Consider the following 23,307-nt stretch of genomic DNA (forward strand, 5'->3'; position numbering starts at 1 on the left):
GCAGATTAAGTGCTAGGCCTGAAGTCAGGAAGACTCATTTTCATGAGTTCATATCTTGGATTAGCTGTGTGACCCTGGGCAAGTCACTTACTCTGGTTTGCCTCAGTTTCCACATCTGTCAAATGAGCGGGAGAAGGAAATGGCAAACCAGTCCAGTATCTCTGCCAAGAAAACCCCAAGTGGGGTCATGGAGAGTCGGACATGACTGAAATGACAGAACCACAAAAGCTATTCTTAGTAATATGAATGTTCAAGTCAACTATGAAGGACTTATGAAGGAAAATACTATCACCTCCAGAGAAAGAGCTGATGTGTGGAAGCATGTATTTTATGTTTCTACATATATATCCATATCAGTGCTGGCCTTCCATAATGCAGGGTTGGGGTGGGGGGAGGGAAGGAAAAAAACTCAGAACACAAAATGGAACACAAAAATAAACTAATTAAAAAAAAAGAATAGTGAGAGATAAGGGGAAAGAGAAGCAGAAGAGGACTGGCTTGCAAAAAGTTTGCTTTAGAGCACTGGGCTTTAACATGTCACTATCAACATGTTCTTAGTGGTGATCTTGTTGACTCTTTGAAGCCTCTCCTGAGCTGGCCCATCACAGCCTGGCAGTACTGATCCTGCGGCCCTTGACCCTCCTGTTCAGCCCAGGTTCTCATCCTGGTGTGGGGAGCAGGTGATTTGGGGAACAGGGAGGGCTCAGGAGAGAGGGCAGAAGCAGGGGGTAGATGCCTCCTCTGCCAGAGCTGAGGTGGGGAAGGGCAGAGAGCAGGAAGCCTTGCTGCTGAGCAGGACCTCAAGGGACATACTGGTGTGGAGTAATGGGAAGGTGGCCTCTAGTGCCTTAAAGGGTTGATAAAGGAGGTAGTGAAGAGAGCCCAGTTTGTCTGAACATTTCCCAGGTCCTGGTGATCTCAGGTCTTTCTACTCATGCCCTAATCCCAGCTACAAACTCTCTGACATAAAAAAAAATTAATGGGCTGCTTCAGGAGATAAATGAATTCCCCCACCCAAGATCATCAAGCAAAGGTTCGATGATCATTTTGTGGGTATGTGACAGAAGAGATTCTTATTCAGGTCCTGGTTGAATTAGAAGGCCTCTGAGGTCCTTTTCAACTCTGACTCTGTGAGAGTAGAGAAACCAAGTATTAACATATGGAATGGCAGTCTTATCTCTACCAACATCCCTACCACTGCCATCTTTCTGTTTAGCTGTAAAGGATGAATAACATAATGGACAATTAACCCCCTAACTCTCAAACTAGAATGAGATATTTTGAATACAGCAAAATATGCTTGCCATTCAAATTATCCCTGGAAATTGCAAAAAAAAATGATAAAGGGAAATTTATTGAATAAAGGTATATTCATTGATTCCATGTTTTATGCAGGTAGGGCTTTTACGTTATCAAGGGGGAGAATTTTATAACTGTTGAAAATTAAAGAACAATAAAGAATTGCATTATGTTACAAAAAAAAAACAAACAAACTCTCTGACAACACACAAACAGCTCTGGGGACAGGGAGCAAAAAAAAAAAAACAAAAAACCCAGGAGGATTAGGAAGCTCAGGGGTCCCTAATCCCAAACTTTATCTTTAGGATTTAAGATCATCACTGATCTTCCAGGGGACCCATAAGTGGCTTTGAGGGACTTTTCAAGGTGGTTTGTGGTAGGGGTGGGGGAATATAACCTATAAGAAGAAGCTAGTGGGTATATCAATGGACAATCCAAGAGCAAGATGTCAGGGGATGAGGAGTTCTACCTGTTCAAAAACATCTCTTCAGTGGGACCGTGGGACGGCCCTCAGTACCACATCGCTCCTGTCTGGGCCTTCCACTTCCAGACGGCTTTCATGGGTTTTGTCTTCTTTGTAGGGACGCCACTGAATGCTGTGGTGCTCATCGCTACACTTCGCTATAAGAAACTGCGCCAGCCACTCAACTACATCTTGGTTAATGTCTCCTTGGCTGGTTTCATCTTCTGCATCATCTCTGTCTTCACTGTCTTCATCTCTAGTTCCCAAGGTTACTTCATCTTTGGCCGCCATGTTTGTGCTATGGAGGCTTTCCTGGGCTCTGTGGCAGGTACTGGCAGGGCCCAAATGTTGGGCCCTCCAAAGGTCAGGCTGTTGGACTTGGGGTACACTACCAAAGAAGCATATTGGGAAGGAGAATATTGGGGATATTTTGAGTTTTGAGAGTTAATGAAGCATAAGACAGGGAGGGGGGCAGGAGTCTAGCCTGGTTCTTACCAAAATGGGATGTCTATGACATACACATCTATACACCTATTCTTTTCTCATTCCATCTGTGCCTTCCTCAGAAGATGCTCTTCCATGTCCTAAACTTGAGTGTCCATATATTTGGCTTTCTCTAGATCAAGGGTTCTTTACCTGGGATTCATGCCTCCTCAAGTGGGTCAGTGAACCTGTATGGGAGTTATATCTTTATTTCAATATGTTTCCTTTGTAATCATATGTATTTTATTTTATGCATTCTGAGGTGTCCACAGGCTTCACCAGACTGCTAGAAGAACCTGCAACACACAAAAAACAGTTTTAGATCCTCTGTTCCAGACCAAACATCTATCATTTTTCCATCTGCCCTTCCGTGACCCACATACTCAGCTTGTTCTCATGTTTGGCCTCAGGGTTGGTGACGGGCTGGTCATTGGCTTTCCTTGCCTTTGAGCGTTTCATTGTCATCTGTAAACCTTTTGGCAACTTCCGCTTCAACTCCAAGCATGCAATGATGGTGGTCCTGGCTACTTGGGTCATTGGCATTGGTGTCTCCATCCCACCCTTCTTTGGCTGGAGCCGGTGAGAGCAAAGAGAGGGTGGAATTGAACCTGGGATCCTAAGGCTAGGGGCCAGGGAAAGGAGCTAAAATGTGATCTACTCCCACCAGGATTTTCATCCCCTAAAATTTAAAGCTGAATTCAGGGAAAAGTTCAAGAGCTAAGGCCCTAGATGGAAGTTGAGAAGATTCAGATGAGAGAAATGAGTACTGAGAATCGTTCTCTGTCAAACTAGTCTATATTATCACTGATACATGGTGAAAACTCGTTCCTGCCCTGAGTTTCTGGACAGCCAGGGTCACAGATCCAACAAGATCCAGAAATCCTGACTTCTCCCTAACACCTAGGGATTAACTTTTTCTTAAAATTACATTTTATTTTCAGTTCTGAATTCTATTCCTCCCTCTGCCCACTTCCCCATCCATTGAGACAGCAAGAAAAACCAAACCCATTACAAATATGTATAGCAAATATGTGGAACACATCCTGGCCTCAGCCATGATGAGCTTTCCTGGAACCGTCTTCCCAATACATACGATGAACTCTCCTTGCCCACTGCAGGTATATTCCCGAAGGTCTACAGTGTTCCTGTGGCCCTGACTGGTACACCGTTGGCACAAAATACCGCAGCGAATACTACACTTGGTTCCTCTTCATTTTCTGTTTCATTGTGCCTCTCTCCCTCATCTGCTTCTCCTACTCCCAGCTGCTGGGAGCCCTCAGAGCTGTGAGTACTTGCTTGATCTGAAGATCAAGAAGGCAGGGGGTCTGGGCTGCTGGAAGGAGGGCTGGAGTGATGGTCAGGGCGAATATTTTCTAACATAACTGTGCTGTGAATCCTTGTGGCAGAGAGAAGAGTGAGTCCAAAAGTGCTTCACATGAAGTGTGTGTATCAAGGCAGGAGCTATAAGACTAGGGGAGTGGGAAGGTAGAAGATTATAAGCCAGGTGTGAGAATAATGCGAAGGTAAGATATCAGAGATCACCAGCAGTGACTCCCTCCTGGAACCAATGGCAAAGGTCCTGGGCACAGAGAGGTCAAGCCAGAATCTGCGGTGAAAGTCTGTGAGAGTGACAAGGCCCCAAGTTCCTGAAGTCAGAGAGAAGAGAGGCCTAGGGCTCACACCTCCCATTTTTGCCCAGGTTGCAGCCCAACAACAAGAGTCAGCCACAACACAGAAGGCAGAGCGGGAGGTGAGTCGCATGGTGGTGATGATGGTGGGCTCCTTCTGTCTTTGCTACGTGCCCTATGCTGCCCTGGCCATGTATATGGTCAACAATCGGAACCACAGCCTGGACCTACGGCTTGTCACCATGCCTGCCTTCTTTTCTAAGAGTGCTTGTGTCTACAACCCCATCATCTATTGCTTCATGAACAAGCAGGTGAGGAGGCTCTGCTTCTACTCCAGGCTCCTTCCTTAGGAATATTAGAGCTTCGATATACTAAGCCACAGAAACTCTTAGTGGCTTAGGAGACAATTGCTAGCTACAGAAAGGGTAGAGGTCATTATGGCTGAACTTGATGATGTCCAAGGGATAACACAAGATTAGTCATTAACAGGTGACTTTGTGAATAGAATAGACAAACTCTCCCTGTCCTTAAAAGGCTCTGAATAACGAGGTATTTCCCCAAACTTTGTGTGCCATACTTACTATCTCATCTCGAGTCCTTCTAGTCCTCCCACCTCACCAGTTTGGCTCCTCTTCCTAGCCCCACGGAGTATGATGAACCATAGCTCTCTACTAGGCTATCTAAAAATCTCTTAAGTACTAATGAAGGAAGCCTTGAGTCAAGTTATTTGAAGAAACTGACAGCTCCTGCTCAGCCCTCAATTCCCTCTTGGCTTAAACTTCTCTATGTTCTCTGAAGAGCTGGCTTGAGTCTAAAGAGAAGACCAGCACTAGGCTGGTGTAAAGAAAACCCCCAAATCCCAACACACTGGAATATTGCTGGATACCATTTTGCTCCTCCCTCCAAAGAATGATTCAGTTTCAATACTAAAGGAGGTTGGATGGGAACCTACATTCCAGGAGGTGGAGGAAGTTTTACTCAGCCAAAAGCCATCTCCACAGTATGGCCTGGGAGGCTGGTGCCATTCTACGATTAGCTCCTGAGTCTGGTTGTTCCTTTGGGCAGTCTCCAAACTAATCTGGCTTTCTAGGCTGGGAATCTCAGTCTAGAGTTGAGTCTCTAGACCAAAGGTTCTTACCCTGGCGTTTGCAAATTTGATAACTTTCAACATATCAGTTTCCTAGTAATCCCACACACTTTATGCTTTTAGAAACATTTTGCAGATGGAGCACACTATTTTTTTCCCCCTTGGGTCTTTCACATGACTAATAAGGTAATATGTTTTGCATGATTGAATACATATAATCTCTATCAAACTGCTGTCTCAGGGAGGGAGAGAAAATTTGGAACTCAGAAATTTTAAAAAAATACTAAAAATTGTTTTTATATGTAATTAGGGAAAAAAAAATTACTTTTAAAAAGAAACATTATTCTGAGAAGGGGTCCAAAAGGGGTACAAAAGGTTAAGGACCTCGGGTCTCGATTAGCCCAAATTGAAATGAAGCCAGAAATTTGGATTGGGGAGATGAGCAGTTTCTCTTTTCCATATTAAATCATTTATATTAGAATTCCAGATTGTTTCCTACTCAGTAGACTGATTTCAATTGTCTTATCCCTCTAGTTCCATGCCTGCATCATGGAGATGGTATGTAGAAAGCCAATGACAGATGACTCTGAAACATCCAGCTCTCAGAAAACTGAAGTCTCTACTGTTTCTTCCAGCCAAGTGGGCCCTAGTTAAGGGATTCCATAGTGGCCCTTACCCAGAGAAACCTGCCTGGGTTTTCAACTCCTTTGTCTCCTCTGCCGAACTCCTACAAGGTGGTGGCCACATGTGGGGAAAATTGCAGTGGGTGTAGAGTGTCCTTTTTCTTCAAATCCTTCCTACTCTCATGTTAATGAGAGGAGATGGTTAATAGCTCTTCTTGACTAGCTGCCTCCCTAGACTAGTGGTTATCTGGCTGAGTTAAACAGTCACGAATTGCATCAGAGTAGTTTCTGTTCTGAAACAATTTTCACACGGAGCTCTGAAAGAATTACTTATTTTCACAGTGGCTTGTGGAATTAAATCTCATTCCTTTAACACCGAGTATAGGCTTCTCTATCGGTTTATCCTGGGATCACTGTATCCTGAGATAATCTCCTTTCCTCCTCTGCCTTTACAAGGCCCTGAAAAATGAGGTCTGAAACAGCGCATCAGGCACAGGGCAGCGTCCTGCAATAGTTTGTTCATGCTTCCTCCAGGCCAGTCGGTGCTTTAGTAACTTCTGTTTACCAGAAAGCCCTGAGCCAGCATGAGGTACTTCAAGTACCACCTTTGTTTTTTTTTTGCTGAGAGATGGATGTTTTATTTACACACTTTGCATTTTATTCAAGAATCCACATCCCCTGGAATAAAAATGGCAGACGAAGCCTATTTATGAAGTTGTCCTTCTTAGGTATGACGATTTTACTAAAAGCCTGACCTACAGCTCTGAAAAATCTAGTTATCATTATGAAACAATCAAACTGGTATAAATGGAGCATGTGCCTCTGGGAGTGGCTTGTGATTTGGCATCAGGACACAGTAAGCACTCGTATTACCACAGCACTCAGCTGGGCCTTATTCTAGCAGGGTAGAGCCGGGGACAGGGAAAATCAGTAAGATTAGTTACAGCTGCAGTGGGAGAGAAAACTGCTTACAAGCTTTTAGGAAGGATGTTGTCAAGCTGGTAGATGGCAGTGCCTGAGTGGATGCCAACAACTTGAGAGTTTCCCTCTTATCCACCCCACTTCCCTTGGCCCCTTCTTCTGGGTGACCTTGATTATCAAGCAAGTATTCACAGTACCAAGTTCTATCGCCACGGCCTGAAGAGGATATATACATACATATATGTATACACAGATACAATGAATGTAAACGGTTTTATTGAGAAACAGATAGGAACCTGTTTGCATTACAGAATATAAAACTTGGTTTACACTCCATAAAAAATAAAAACACCCAAATCAAGGAAAACTAGCATTCACAGGACACAGGCTGTGGGGGTGTGGCCTGTTTGCTCATCAGCTTCATGCTTTCTTGAAACCAAAAATAACCCAGGGGCTTCATGAGGGATTGAAGTAGAATGCACTCTGCTGGGCACCCAGCATGCAGAAATCGCTGCTGCTGGAAGATGCTAAGATTCACTCTTTGGGTGGGCGATTTAAAAACCGGAGCTGGGCTCTGGGCACTGCTGCGTGAACCCTCCCCACACAATTCATGACTGAACCGCATGTAGTAAGCCGGGGCTGGGGTACGGACCACTAGGCATCTTCAGCCAGTTTGGCACAGAAACCGGGGGTCTAGTAGGGCATAGGACCTCAAATCAGGGGCTGAACCTAATGGATTGAGTCACCCACACTAACCAGTCTTTCTCAACATGGCCATGAGATCAAAGTCCTGACCTTGTTTAGAGTATTCACCCAGTTCTACCTGATGTTATCAAGTTATATCAAAGGTGTGTTATCTATAAAGAGATACATGAAGTAATAAAGGATATACATATACACATACATGTCTTGGTGACCCCAAAACTGCTCACTTGGAACACAAAATGTGTTTTCTTAAGAGGTCTACCTACAATTGAGGTCCCTCAAAAGATATATAGTTAGTGTTGTATGAAGCAGGGAGGGAGTCTGTGGAGTTGAAAGTCATTTGTTTGACCATACTTAACTGGAAAATATAAAGCCTTTTCCAAATTCCCCTTCTCCTCTAAGAAGGGTTGGCAGCCTGCTTAGCCATGTAAAGTTTTATTTTGGGGGGTGGGTGGGTGTGGGCAATGGCACTCAAACCATAGGGTCCCTGCCAGGAAAGCCATCCATTGGGGGTATTCCCATCTCCTCTAGACCTGAGCCACGCAGTTCCCCTAGCTGACACTGACTGAGGCCTGGGCAATTTTCATCTAAGAGAAAATGGGAATAAGTGGTTTGCATTTTGAGGTATGAGGATCCCTGGTAAATTCGGCAGCATGTGGTTTCAGGAAACCAGCCCACGAGGACATTGAGAACACTGCAATTGAGATTTTTACTAACACTGTAAGAGGGAAATAAGAATACCCTATCCTACCTAGGGGTGTTTCCAAGCTCAGCAGCTTTCACACGGCGGGTTTATTGGAGTTTCTCTGCTCCAAACCACATTCTATTTGAGCACATTTTACCTTGGGGTTCCATAAAAGAAATGCCTTCGCTGATCATTTCTCTTGGCAGGTAAAGGCACTTCAATGACATGATTGGAAAGGAGTAAACTAACTTTTTGAAGCAGGAGTCACTTGCCCAGTGCTACCAGGCTGGCCTGGGGAGCATAGGGCAGGGGATCTGTCACCCGCCTGCCTGCTGGCTGGTCATGCAGCAGATAGTAAAAGATGATTTCAACAGCTGTCATACAAGCCTGCCCTGGGTATTTCAACGAGTAAATCCACAGACCTCAGAGACAGTGAAGAAACTCGTCTACTTTTCCTTTAGTTCCCCAGCTGTCCTTAGTGATAGATTTGTGACAGGACAGATCCCACCCACTACATGATTGATTTCTCAAGTCACTGGTCCTAACCCTTTTCAGTCCAGCTGTGCTTGTCAGAATGAGTAAATGCAGCTCCTTCAGCAGAAAAACTGCATCAGGGCAAGCACAGTCCAGGTTTACAAATAAGAATCCTTCCTTGCCCAGGACATGTTGAAGAGGGCAGGTCAGGTGCTGGAGAGTTAACAGGTCACAACGAACAGGGAAATGTCATAGTTTTAGGCAGACGGTGCCATGAGGCTGTCTCTTTGATATGACACATGGGGCACATTTTTCTTTTTCCCTCCCCTGGACTTTTCCTTGTTGATCTTAGGCTTTACAAAATTAGTTAGCTAAGTAAGAAGTACAAAAAATTATAGAAAGGGTTGGGGATGGTAATAAACTAATGTGAGCGTGAGGTGAGGATGGGCATCCTTCATTTCATACTCCCAACCAGAAAACAAATACAAAAAATACACACAACTTGTTATACATAAAACAAAGTGTAAATCTAAAAAACACAAGTGTCATAATTACAGTTTCTCATCAGAAGCACAGAATGTCCCTCCATTCCCTTTGGGAGGAGGAAAGGGGACGGGATGTTTTGCTGTTGTGTTTTTTCACTGCTTTAAAGTTTGTAATAACAGTCTCAGTAGCGAAAACGATTTTCATGTGAAACCAGAAGCTGTAAAAAATAAATTACTTTTGAAGAAAAATGGGTTTTGTCTGTCAACAATTCAGAATTCATCATGTCGTACTAAGGCCTCGCCGAAATCTGTGGCTTGGCTGCCCACAAACAAATCGTACTTGTCAACGATCTCCTCCTTAGTAAGTTTGCCATCCTGAAACCAAAGATGACACGTTAGTAAGGTAGATTTTTTCCGACCCCAAGTTCAGAAGCATTAAATCTAATCAAGATTTAAGGTTATGATTCTCTTCCTCACTACAACTAAATGTAAACCCTACCACCACCAGAAAGGAAATAATCAGTAATACACCTATTCTATGAAGAAAATAAAGTGTGGCAGAGGGAAATGGGTACATCAGTTAGAGACGATTTATTTAGCTCAGTGACAGAACTGGCTCAATCGTTATAATGTCTGACCACTATCAAATGGAAATTCGCTTATTAAAACCCCAAGAACACCTCCCACCTTCCTGCCTGTATCAGTTGCAATTGAGAGTGCTGCTGTTCCTCATCTCAAAGGTTAACAAGAGCCAGAGGACAGATTTCAAACACCTGAACCTCTCAGTGGCACTTTCCTTTTCTCAAGTGACAGAGAGTCAAGACCTTAAAGAAGGGCCTTCTCCGACAAAGACTCCAAGCTAGAAAATTTTGCCCATGAGGCTCTGGTTTGGCTAAGATAAAAGGATGCAAATTTTTGGACTTTTGTGAAGATCTCATCTCAGCCTAACCTAAGTAAAACATCTTGGTTACCATGGTTGAGAAATCTCTTTACTGTTCTGTATTTAAACCTAAGACCTCAAAAGTGTCCAAGGACAGTAAGAGATATTAAAGAAATGCCAATTAACATCCCAGCACACAGGACCTTGACATTCTCTTTCAGAGACAGTAAAAAGTATATCTGACTTGGAAAGGAAAAGGACAAATTTCATTGAACAGTATACAAAATATCAATAAAAATATTCTACCTTATTTCCTAAAAATATGGGTGACTACAGAAAGGTAGTAATTACTTAGACCAGCCCAGCGGGTGGCATGCTGTGCAGGCCTGTTTTACATCCTCTACATTTTTTGCAGGGAGCCCCAAATCCTTTCACCCACTGCAAGTGGCTTACAGGCCTAACTTAGACTCTAAGGATGCCAATCAAGCAGGTCATTTTTTTTCTTTCTTTCTTTCTTATTAGTTTTTTAACATTCACTTTTATAAGATTTTGAGTTCTACTTTCCCCCTTCCCATACACAGCACACAATCTGATAAAGGCTATACATGTACAATCATATTAAACATATTTCCACATTAGTCATGTTGTGAAAGAAGAATCAGAACAAAAGGAGAAAACCATGAGAAATAAACAAACAAAACAGTCAACTCTGATTTGCATTCAGAATGCATAGTTCTTTCTCTGGATGTGCACAGCATTTTCCCTCATGGAGTCTTTTGAAACTGGTAGATCACTGCACTGAGCGGGTCATTTTTAAGAAAGAGCAGTCTACACAAGCAAGGCACACCTTTACTAGCACTGGACAACTGGAGTCTATCAGGTGTGACCAAGAAGATGGTACTGCCCTCAATTGTCTTTTCAACAAAAATTAAATACTTAACAGGCTCTGCTAAGACTTCAGTTATTCTTTATGGCTTTACGGAAATTATTCAGGTAATGGACCAGAAATAGACTTGGATAACTTCCAAATTATATTGGTGTGGCTAGACTTACCTTGTTCTGGTCTGATTCATAAACCAAATGCCTGGCCTCAGCTTCGGCATGATCATAGTCAGAAGGCAGGATCCAGTCTTTGGTTTCCTCTTTGTCCATCTTCCCATCACGGTTTTTATCTCGGAATTCCACAAATTGCTCACGCTCAGTCTTCACCCACTCTGGCTCATCAGCATTTCCATCGTGGCTATACATGTCACCTGTGTGCACCCACAGATACACGTCAGAATTGTACATATGATTGTCAAATGGCTGTCCCAGTGCCAACCAGACCAGCTAACAAAAACTAGCTATTCTGGTCAGAGAAGCCTCAGACATTCTTCAAGTTCCAGTACTGCTTTTCCTACTTAACAAGAATTTGTGTGTAGGATAGAAGAATTTTATAGCTGAAAAATAAAAAATAGTGGGAGAACACTCACTCAAAAAAACCTAAAAAGATGAAGATGCTTATATAAAGGACTCCCAAAATACCACTCTGGGTGTCAAAGCACCACTGTGAAACATTTCATTAAATTACAAGAGATCTGTAAAAGCTGTATTTGATAGCTGAAGGCAGTGGTGGTCAGAATTGTAGCATATATATTCCCTAATATATGTAGGTGGCATGAAATTACAGGTCTTTCACACATTTTCCTGACAGTGACACTGTCCATCAAAACTATTTGTGTGCAGCATTCTACCATATCTAATTAACTTGGACAGATCTAAGCACCATGAAACATTCAACCCTAGTTGTGCTTATAATAAGCACACTACACATCTGTGACCTCATCAATGTGGGTGGTCCTTCCACTAATACAGGCTGCAACTCAGTCATACCTTCTTTTGGGAGACTTTTACCTCACAGGGAAACAAGTTCTTCTAGCTCCTCCCCAGAAGATCTGAGAGGCTAGCATTATTCCTTTAGGTTGGTTGTTTTTTTTTTTTTTGGTAGGAACCAGGTAAACCCATGTCCCTATGCTGCCTTTCACCAAATGACTCACCTTACTTCCATTTCTGATCATACATGTATACTTGAAATAAATGATGGGCCAGCCTTGGAAGAATGAGTGTCTATTACACACAAGATGCTTAACCTTCCGGTGGCCCAGGTAACTCTCTAAAACTAAGTTAGAAACAAACTGCCGATCTGCATTAGTCATTGGGTACATGCCAATGCAATTTCAGGTCAGAACAAAAAATTGCCTTTTATCACTTTTTGCATTTTGTTCCACAACTGAAAGTATGACTAGGCCCACAAGGAGTCTTTCCATTGTCACTGAGTCACATACAGCTCTGATTTCTTGGAGCCTCTGATTTTATAAAATTTATAATCACCACTAGGAAAATATTTATCTTAAAAGGGGGAATAGTTGGGAGTTTGGTTTTTTTTTTTAAAGCTCTGTGCAACTTCTCAAATGCAAACCAATGAACTCTCTTCCTCTTAATTTAATTTTGGGCTTAATGTACATGTATATGTGTATGGGCACAGATATACATACACATACGTATACAATGATATGTATGACTCAGTAGCTCAATGGGTTAGACTTCAATAGCATGTTATGGTCTGCACAACAGGAGTTTCTTCATCCATTTAGTTTTTTTCTATACAGTTTGTTAACCAATTTCTCTTGAATATTCATGGTTTTCATTAAGAAACATTTTTGTAATATTTTTGGGCTTGAAGCAAACAGGACAACATCATCTACCAGAAGGAGCATGTAGAGGGCTATGTGGAATCCCTCTTCCATTTGAGACTTTTACAAAAAACTGCCATGATGATGAATACTGCTGAAGAACATACACTTCTGTTTTATGTCTTGCTTGATTTTAAGAACTATTACATCAATAAATGGTACAATCTGTGGTTGATTTATCAAGAAATCTTATACAATTTTAACACATGCATCAAAGATTCCTTATTCAATGAGAGCCCTTAAGGGTACACTTTCTTCTACTGAATCAAATGCTTTTTGGTAAAAATCAGTAAACGTGTCGAGGGGGGATCTTGTATTCTTTGCACTTTCAACTCTTCTGGTCCTCTGTATTCACTGCAAGGTGTGGTAAAGCTTGTGTAATATGTGGTACTGGACAGGGCTAAAACTGTCTCCAAACTCCTCTAAGCAAACACAAAATGTTGGCTCAGTCATTTCAGTTGTGTTCAACACCCCCATTTGGGGTTTTCTTGGCAAAGATACTGGAATGGGTTGTCATTTCCTTCTCTACCTCATTTGTAGATGAGGGAACTAAGGCAAACAGGGTGAAGTGACTTGCCCAGGATCACACAGCTAGTAGGTGTCTGAGGCTGGATTCAAACTCATGAAAAGGAGTTTTCCTGACTCCTGGCCCAGCATTCTATACACTGCAGCACCTAGCTGCCCAGGATGCAGTAATCAGAAGGTTAAGCAACGGTCATTTTCCAAGAGAACGCCTGTTTCTTTGAAGAGCAGTTAAACAGCAATTAGTAGCTCTAACCTTTCTCTGAAATCCTGTACTTGAAGGACCTAATTTGAAAAAAATAATTTTAATGGAAGTCAGAATATTCAATATCAACTTATGTGCTTTTTCAATTCAAGTGGTTAAAACAAAGGTGTTCTGCTTTCCAATAATATTCAACAAGTGACTTTTGGCAAAAGGCCTCTTCCATTAATGATTTCTTTTAAGTAAGACAGAAACTAATAGCTGCTTTGTTAAAGAGTCTTCATGTGCAAAAAAATGTAGTACAAACCTTTTTTTTTTACAGTTGTTTTATTTTTTTACAATAAATTTATTTTTTTAGTTTATAACACTCAGTTCCACAAGTTTTTGGGTTCCAAATTTTCTCTCCCTCCCACTCCTCCCTGCATCCCCGATGGCATGTAATCTGATGTAGGTTCTACATTTATGTTTGCGCTGAACTTATTTACATAATAGTCCAGTTGTAAGGAAGAATTATAACCAATGGAATGAATCATGAGAAAGGAGAAACAAAAAGAAGGGAAAAAAAGAGTGCAAAAAGTTTGCCTCAACCTGCATTCAGACTCCATAATTCTTTCTCTGGATGTGTGCAGCTCTTTCCATCATGAGTCTTTTGGAGCTGTCTTTGAACCTTGCATTGATGAGAGGAGCCAAATCTATCAAAGAAAGTCTTCACAGATACGCAGCACAAACCTTTCTAATAGTATTTAAATTGGTGGATGATCTTCATACATAACTCCCTATTCTATATATCCCAAGCGGAGAAGGTCCCATCAGTTGAGATCCTAAACCTTAAGTTTGTCCTCTTGAAACTAGGTATACTTGGAATGAAGGGCTCAAAACCCTGAAATTTTGTGACTTGGGAGACCAAAAAAAGGCAGAAAACTATTGTTATTCAGGTTTAGGGAGAAGCAGTGTAGTAGTAGAGTAGATAGAGGACTGGCCTTGGAATCAGGAAGACCTGGGTTCAAATCCTGTTGGACATATACTGGCTGTGTGACGACGAACAAATCATTTAACTCCTCAGTGCTCTGGAGCAACTCTTTAAGACTCCTAAGTTGCAGAAAAGTTGCCAACCTGCACTGATGAGTTTTTTCATTTAAGAATTCCTTATACTGAATTCCCTATACAGTCCCCATCAGGTTTTAGCAAGCAGGACCAAATGGTAAAAGCTCATTACCTAAAAGAGCAAAGCACTACTATGTAAAAAGAAAATCCACAATTTCCAAGGAAACTTCTACCTTCCAAATCTCTTCATAAACATGGCACTTACTTCCATTGTGCCCTATGCAACCATCCCCAAAAAGCTGCTCTCTCTCCCTCCTTCCTAAGTGGTTGAAAGTCCTTTACGAAGGCTTGGAAGAAAATGACAAAATGTCACAATTACTCAAATAATAGGACTGGATCATCCGTTCCACTGCAAAGTCTGAAGAGGTTATTTCTGGAAACATTAAAGCTCATGATAAACTTGCCCAATGCAATTTGAGAAAACTATTGGTATGCCTAACCAGGGCTAAGGTCTCCCCTTCAGAAATGAACTTTGGTTTAAAAGGAAGCATTCTAGGTAAAGCATCAGGAACCTGAAAGTGGCCTGTGAAACTGCTTCGTTTAATACGTGAGACTGCACATACCTAGTTAGCACTAGAATAAGGGATTGCTAATTGCTGTTAACGAAGGACAAGAAGATTCTACAAAGTATGGAACAAGCGGATGGAGTCTCAAACAGCTTATTATGAGAAGTCAGTTATCTGGCCACAACTGTGTGTAACTGATACCACTGCTACGTGATTCCCACTACTGTCCTCTGTTCCTTGTCTCATTCTTGGGTCTCCAAAGATGCAAACTGGGCTTACTGTAATTTTTTCTGTACCTTACGGCAGTGTGATAACTATTATTAAATGTCAATGCACATCTGTTATTGCTAACACTAGTCCCTACCACCTTCCTCTTTGCAGGAGTTTTTAAAAAAAATTGCTAACAACTATGATTGGCCTAAAGGGTAAAACTGTTTCTCTAGGTGGACAGAACTCCCAAAGCTTCTCAGCTTTTTTAAGGAAACACTCTCAAAAGAGGAACTCACCAATATATTCTTCCAGATCAATGAAACCATCAGCATTCTTATCTATGTCCTCCATTGTTTCCTAATGAGGAGAGAGGGATAAAGTTACTTTGTATTCGGGAAAACTTGTGGGACAGGGAGCATACTCTAACTTCGAGTATACATATGTATAGTTCTTTCCTTATAACAACCTTCTGAGTTAGAGAGTATTACCACCCCATTTTATGGATGAAAAAACTGAGCACCAGAGTAGTTAAACATCTTGCCCACAGTCACACATCCAGAAAGTGCTGGAGCTGGGATATGAACCCAGGTCTCCAGATTCCAAGTCTAGACTGCTTTCCACTACAGAAATGAGATTAAGCAAAGATTAAAAAAAGGAATAAAACTGGGAGGATTCTATATCCCCAAATTCATCTCCATCCCCTCCTCTCTACCTGTGGTTCTCACAGCTAGATAGTGCTGAGCAGCTTCTAAGACCATTAAATATGTGGACCTGAAGGCATGCGATTCAGTTGCTTTTTCAGTCACGTCAAACTCTTTATGACCCTATTTGGGGTTTTCTTGACAAAGATACTGGGGTTTGCCATTTCCTTCTCCAGCTCATTTGACAGATGAGGAAAGTGAGGCAAACAGGGTTAAGTGACTTGTCCAGAGTCACATACCTAGTAAGTATCTGAGGCCAGATTTGAACTCAGGAAGATGAGTGTTCCTGACTCTATTCACTATGCACCTATAGCTGCCCCTTATCTCAATATAGGCAAAACCAACTCCTCTCAGTTTAAAAGAATACAAACATGTGGCTCACAATGAGATAGCCTGTCCAACCTTTGGTAAAAATCACTATTATTTCTCAAGGTATCTGATAATTCTAGGTTTACAACTGATTAAAGGTTATATTGAAAGTAGACCTTGTCCTTTTGCATAGGTCACTATCAGGACTTCAAATAACCTGGTAAAAAGTACTATCTAATACATGGTGAAATTGAGGTACACTAAAAAGAAACTGTTCCCTCAAGGTCACAGGAAGCGTCAAAGCACTGACTTGAAAGACTAATAGCCACTCTATACAGAAGACCATTCAGCCAAACACACTGGAAAAGGGAGAGGAGGGACACATAGCACTAGCGGTATGGAAAGAAGTTTGGTTTATAGTCATGGAATCACCTGGCCTGGCACCCACCTGAACAACTATATCTTTCATGTAGTCATATTCTTCAGGGTGAAGAAAAGCTGTGAACTCTTCCTTTGTGGCAATGAGATCTCCATCCTTGTCAGCCATTTTGAACCTCCTCTCATCTCTCATCATCATCTGTTTATAGTTAAACCCATCATCAGGGTCTGGATCATCTAGACAATAACAATAGATTATATCCATTAGAATCCAGTGAGAACATAATATACTGGAACAGGAAACACATCAGGGTAAGTACAAACCTCACCAGCCTAAATACCAAAACATATTTTAGGTTGAAGCAAGAGAATAGAAAGGATTATCAGGCCCTAGCTTTATGTTAGTAGCTGCTGGCCAACCTGGAGGCCTAGTTCCTAGACTAACACTGAAGGCTTCATCCTAACATAAACATTCTGCCCACTGAAGAACCGGATTTATAGAGGTCACACGTAAATACACATGTGTATGGAGCAGAGTGAGGCAACAAAAAGAGTTTTGCCTTTGGAGTCAGGGAACTTGGGTCATTTACCAATTACTTATTATCACCTAAATGATCTGGACCTCAAGCTTTCTCATCTGTAAAGCATGGAGTTCAGAAGGGATAACTTCTAAGGCTCCAATTCCTTCCAGCTCTAGATCCCATCCAAGTTAAAAGACTAGATTCCAAAGCTAATTTGGCTTTAATCCTAACCCTATAGTTAGTTAAGTTCTAACTCCTCCATGAGTTCATGTGATAAGATTCCCATATATTGAAAAAGTAAAGACTTATTTAAGCGTGACTCCTCTTCATTTGGAGATGCCACACTTGGTACATTTGGTGTTCTTCCCAAACAGAAAGTTCAAATACTCATGGAACTCCCGGAATCTAACATGGAGAAGTGCGTCTGCCCTTGAAATAAATTCATGAAGATTTTAACCAGTCTGGATTTGGAACCACCCAGATTTTTAATAAATTGAACTGAAAAAACAGCTGAGTTGAAGAACAACAATTTATTCTCTGTAGATAATAGTGACTCCCTCTAAACTGAGAAACTATGAAAGAACCACTTTAAATAACAAGAATAAAAGTTTATTCTCTACCTACCACACAGGATTATTGTGAGGATAAAATAAGATGACAAAGGTGCTGGAACCAAGTCAGGAAGACCTGGATGCCAGTCTCACCTAATACTTACTAGCTACATGGTCTATAAAATGAAGGAGTTGGATAGCTGGCATCTAAGGTCCCTTCTATAATCCTATATATCAGAACACTCTTAAAAGTAAAAGGCATTCCAAAAGTGTAAGGTATTATTATTACAACACACAAATCAAATTCAATCAGATGTGACATCAGTTTTATAAAAAGAACTGTAGGGCTTCACCAGTAATACTGCACTGGCGACCTACTAAAGTAGTTCTGAGCCCAGCTTTTCTATATACTTGGTGCACAGCTGTAAAAATATTACGGTTCTATTTTAAGAATAGAACTTAAAGCTTCATTCTTTAGTGTTAAAACATTCCATAAGGTAATAGAATTACAGATCCATAGGATCACAGACTTAGAGCCAAAGGAACCTTAGAGGTTATCTAGTATGTGACGACCTCCCTCCCCCTTTATTTTACAAATAAAGACACTGAGGCCCAGAGAGATTAAGTAGTGATTGTTCATGGTCACATGGCTAATAACGTGTCAAGAAGAATTTGAACCTAGTTCTTCCCAAGTATAGCACTTTTAACTCTCTATCACTGTCAAAAAAATTTACCCTTTCAATGAAAGAAAATGACACTTCAAGAAAAACCATTTTAGTAACTACCTTCTTCAAACAGCAAATCATCCTTTCACTCTTAAACAAATATATAGTAGCAACTATGAAAGAAATATATGGAAGATACAATCTTCCATTCCTTCTATGAAGGCTTAAACAAAATCTAAAAGACTGAACTCTGATGTGCAAAAAGTAGGAGAAAAAGGAAGCAAGGATAAATTTAGATGTCTACTATTACTCCTTATCTTTCCTAGGCAGAGATTTGCCCTACCTGACTTATACAACACCATGGGTAGGACCTAAATCTCTTGCCCTAGGTAGGGTAGATTTCAATGTTGATTTATTTTGCTTGTAGCAGAGACAAAGCTTTCTTTCTCTCCCTTAATGAAGTTTGTTTCACTATGCCAAACTTCAATTAAAAGACATTCTTATGTAGTTCTGAACAAAAACTGTTAACCAAAGATTAAAAAAAATTTACAAGGCAAAAAAAGACTCCTAATCCCCTGAGAGCCATACCTTCCATACTCCAGGAAGGGATGCCTTATAAAGACATTGTTATTCCCAGCCAGTGCTTCTGAACTGTGTAGTCTATCCACAGAAATACAAATACCCTTTATGTTGAATCATCTTCTCTGTGAGGCTTCAGAGCTCTCAAAGGGTACACATGCGCATACACACACAGTGAAAAAGGTGAGAGTGCACCTCAGACTGAACCACAATTTATTATCAAGCCATTTTGCTTAGATCACCAACAGCCTAGTTTCTGCTTAATATTTGCTCTTAATACCAGATAAATCAGAAGATGTCTGCATGCCAGCTATCTAGCTAGGCAAGCCATACTTGATGTCTCTCCTTTTGCCCTGACTTTGGAATACACATGTTCTTAAATTAGGTGAAGGGATCTATCTATGCAGTTCTTGGCTATATGCCAAGCATTTGAGAGATTTCCACTTTAGACTTAGGAATGAGAACAAGCTGGTCACAAACATGAAAGCCTCTTTACAAGAAATGCATCCAGTCCTACAATTAACACGAGCAGTTGGTTCTCTAGCAGGAAAAGATCATTACACAGGCATCAGCTGTTAATACGTATGTGTTTGTGTGAAACAGACCACTTTAAAAAAAGAAGCTTGCCTAATTTATAGGCTAAAGATGTAGGAAGGAATGACTACTTGGTTATCATCTTGGCAGTTCATATCACCAAAGCAAGGGGGAATTCTCACCTCTTATAACCTTTCCTGAATAAAATTCTTAAAACAGCCACCCAGTGTTTAGCAGTAAGCAATCCAAAAAGTATAAATTGCTAACAGGTGGTAAGCAATGTTAAGCCTACCCACCAAGCTAATAGAAAGCAATCAAAAGTACCACTGCTTTGTAAGCACACTTACAAAGCAGTCAAGTAAATTCATGAACTTAAGAATGTAAGAGGAAGGATCAATCTTCAAAAAGATTTGGTAGAAAATAATCCACAGCAGTTAAATTTTGTCAGGGAAATAAAATGGCCCTATCCCTCCCATTTTGTACCTACCTTCTTAATCCTTATTATTTCCTCTAGTACCTCGCATAGAACCTTGTATATAAAAAGGTACTTAAATTTTTTTTTATTCTAATTGTCAAGAAGATAATGGATGTGAATTTGTTATGTGATGTGAATGTCATTAATCAAATTTCATGAAGAGCTGTAGTTTCTTATTTTGAGCCACAACTGCTTATGTGAGGTCTACTGCAAATAAACTTTTGTAAAGGACATAAAAGAAGAAAAAAGGGTCAGGGGAAAATATACTTGCGGAAGAAACATCGAACCTGGAGTAACAGCAAAATCCCAAGAGCAAAACAAAAACTGCACATGCTTAAAATTATTAAGATTTAGGGAAACTAGCTCAGTTTTTGGACTGAAGCTGTTAAAGGCACAGCAAAGTTTTTTACTCTTTCCCTTATTTGCGACCCTTTTATTTCTTTGATTCAAGACCATGTCAGCCTCTGTTAGGCTGACATCTTGCCCCTTACCCAGGTAAGTGCCATAGGTCACGTTTCTGTACTCATCCCAGGAGATTAAGCCGTCTTGGTTCATGTCAAACTGCTGCCATTGGCGTTCAACATTGTCAGACATGTATTTCTTCTGGGTGTGCTTAAGCCAGGATTTCAGCTCCCCCTCGGTCACAAACCCATCTTTATCCACGTCTATTTTATCTACAATAATTCTACAAGACAAAACAGTTACGTTTCAAGGTGCCGGCTCCACAAGACTTTTGCCCAGACAAGACCTACCTAATATGTAGCCGTAGGTGGCATTTTTATATTCCTCCCAAGAAACGAGGCCGTCCTCATTGAGGTCATGCCCCTTCCACTGTCGCTCTACATCCTCGTAAATCCAGCGCTTTTGTGCAAATTTAATCCAGTCTTTGAGCTCATCCACAGTGACAAACCCGTCCTTGTCGCCATCTATTTTACTTACAATCTTTCTGTAGAAAATGCAGAAAAATCCAGCAAGAGGTTAAAGCATACAAGATTCTAGAGTTGGCAGTGCTGAATGTTGTGACCACATGTGCTGTCCCAAACTAAGCACCAGAAGTAAACTAATGTCTCCGAAGCAACAATACGAGCAGAATAGGCCAGTGCTGTAGTGGGTTAAACAGCCCGCCACTGCTCTTGTGGTGACTCACCAAGTAAAGTTATGGTCTGCCTCTTCTAGCTAGCACTGGCAACCATAAGGGCGGCCCAGTGCAAGTGGTGGGCCATAGGCCATGATCAGACTATGAGAGTAAACATATGGTTTCTTCTAAGTTCTCCAGACTTTGTGTATATAACACTGTAGTCTCAATATTTATTTACTTATTCTACAGGAAAATTCCCAGTGCTTGGTAAAGCACAACCACTGACATAATTCTTTTTATAATTTACAATACTTTAAGATTTAAAGCAGATTTATTTTGGCGTAGGAGGGGAGAGAAAATATCGGAGAAATAAACAAAATTCTGAAACTCAAACCCCCTCCCTCCCCAAACCCAAAACAAAAACCACTGTTCTGGAATAATGTATCACCCACCAAGTTCAGGTGCATGACAAACCAGGGGAAAAAAATCATTACTGCTGCAGTTTAGTCCAGGCAGTGAAAAGGGTACTTACTATAAGGTGAGCAGGTTGGCCAGAGAGTAAGCTGTTAATTTGAGTTTTATGTGTAGCTACAGAGAAAGGCAACTTCCAATAAAAATGTGCCCTATGGATACGTATTGTACTTAGCAAGGACACACACCCTTCAATGTGAGCATGTTAAGCTGGGAGGGCTTAGTGAACCAAGATGCTAAAAGCAAAGTGTGGAAGCTAAAGTGGCCTGTGAAGTGGCTTTCTCCCTTTCATTGGTCCTTATTTCCTTCCAAGTTAAACTAGTTTTCAATGTGGAAATTTCAAAGCCCTGTGTACATCAATTTATCCCTGTTTTATAGGAGGCATTCTGTCCGATCCCCATCACCTGAACGGTTACACACAGCCACCAGCAGGGTATGCCACACAGCTGACTTGTGCCACAGCTCGGTGGCTGGCATCTGAAATACTCTCTCCTTGGTGACACCCACTGTCTTTCCTACTTACCCAGGATTCATCCTATAAAAATGTCAGGAAAGAATGGTGGCACTTAGAAGCATTGCCTGTCCCCATGCTGCTGTCAGCCTTACTACAGAGGGGACGACAAGTAAAAACCAGTCTTCAGCCAAATGCACTTACTAGTTCTTGCTAAAGAACTTCGAAGATGTTTGTGGGGAGTCAAAGGGTCTCAGTTTAAGTCTACCACTCACTAGCTGTGGGACTTTGAGAAAGCCAAAACCTCAAAGGTGATTTCTTTCTGCAAAAAAGGGGCTATCTACATAACCTACATAGAAGGAATAATCAAATTAACAATTTCATTTCATGCACAGTGGAATGGGAGTTAGTAAAAGGGGACTAGACTTTCGATTTAAATGGTATAAGTACTCTTGGGTGAGGAGATTCCCTCTACCAATGCAAGTGAACAACTCCTTTGAAACTCAGAGTTCTGAGAAAGCTGCCTAGAGTGCTGAGAGGTCAAGAGATGCTCAGGCTCATGCCGCCTGACATGTAAGGGGGCAGGAGTGGGAACCCTGGTCTTTTTAATTTTGAGGCCAGTTCTACCAACTTCAGCACAATGTCTCTCGCTTTCACATAAATACTGTTACAACAGTAACTTGCTATTTTGATTGAGGCAAAGTATTATGAAAGTTTTGCCAAAATCTTAAGTACAGTTGTATTATCCCCATAATTAAGCTTTGAACGTTTTCTACAAGAGGACTGAGTGCTGAGCTTAGAATGGTACTGGTTGCCAACATACACCACAGCACAATTAAGAAAAAGTCAGGTTATCATAACCACAGAACAAGTATTGCATCAAACTAAATAAAGGGGCCGTGTACAACAACGGGAGAAAGATTCCTGAAATAGGGGTATCACAATTTCAAAGATGGAATTTCTTTCTTGAGACTCGATTCTATTTATATAATCGTTAGCAGGATTATCCTAACTGGTTTCTTCATAAAATAGGACTAATTTTCTTTGTTACAAGGGAGGAGTGTGGCATATGCAGAAAAGGTTGTGATGTAAAAACAAAAGACAAGATTAAATTTTATTTTTTAATAATCGGGACTACAAGAAGATGGGGAAGTCCTATTTAAACAAAAAGTTTTAAACTTTGATCGTTATTTTTACAAATTCATAAAGTTAATAATAGTGTAAGGATGCCAGAGGTCCTTCAAGACCCTGGAAAATTACTTACATAGTTATGGTAAGGTACACCATGCAAATATTTAGACACAAATAAGATTATACTCCTCTCCTTAACTGACTGGCAGCTTCCCATTGCAATTGGTACAAACAAACCCAAAGTGTTTCTCTAAGTTCTATAGGAGTAGAAGAAGCCATTTTTCTATTTAAAAAAACACAGACCCACAAAGAAAAAAACAGGAAACTCCCTCCCTGCCAAAAAAAATTTCAAAGCTTACTTAGACAAAAGAAAAAAAAAAACAAAAAAATATTGTATTCATTGACATTGAAGACTACATATACTTCAATTCTCTATTATGGACTGTTTAAGGTA

At 40.9% G+C, this 23,307-nt stretch overlaps 2 protein-coding genes across 3 annotated transcripts in view; one reads left to right on the forward strand and one right to left on the reverse strand.

The window, feature by feature from the left end:
• Window positions 1-1,744: 1,744 nt before the first annotated feature.
• OPN1SW (opsin 1, short wave sensitive) lies at window positions 1,745-5,614 on the forward strand. The gene is made up of 5 exons (XM_036761795.1): window positions 1,745-2,090; window positions 2,656-2,824; window positions 3,364-3,529; window positions 3,945-4,184; window positions 5,495-5,614. Exons 1-5 carry the CDS (start codon window positions 1,745-1,747, stop codon window positions 5,612-5,614), a joined length of 1,041 nt encoding a protein of 346 aa, XP_036617690.1.
• A 1,144-nt stretch (window positions 5,615-6,758) lies between these two features.
• Window positions 6,759-23,307, reverse strand: part of CALU (calumenin) — a 34,602-nt gene continuing 18,053 nt past the window's right edge. The window contains exons 3-7 of one of the 2 annotated variants that reach the window (XM_036759441.1): window positions 20,475-20,668; window positions 16,468-16,634; window positions 15,306-15,366; window positions 10,787-10,986; window positions 6,759-9,228 (exon numbers count right to left, since the gene is read on the reverse strand). In XM_036759441.1, coding sequence (XP_036615336.1) covers window positions 9,124-9,228; window positions 10,787-10,986; window positions 15,306-15,366; window positions 16,468-16,634; window positions 20,475-20,668 — 727 coding nt within the window. In that variant the 3' untranslated portion in view covers window positions 6,759-9,123. Of the gene's footprint in view, window positions 9,229-10,786; window positions 10,987-15,305; window positions 15,367-16,467; window positions 16,635-20,213; window positions 20,408-20,474; window positions 20,669-23,307 lie in introns of both variants that reach the window. The other variant, XM_036759442.1, reaches the window with a different exon arrangement.

The sequence above is a fragment of the Trichosurus vulpecula genome, chromosome 5 (genome assembly GCF_011100635.1).
Source record: "Trichosurus vulpecula isolate mTriVul1 chromosome 5, mTriVul1.pri, whole genome shotgun sequence".
In the NCBI taxonomy this organism is placed as follows: domain Eukaryota; kingdom Metazoa; phylum Chordata; class Mammalia; order Diprotodontia; family Phalangeridae; genus Trichosurus; species Trichosurus vulpecula.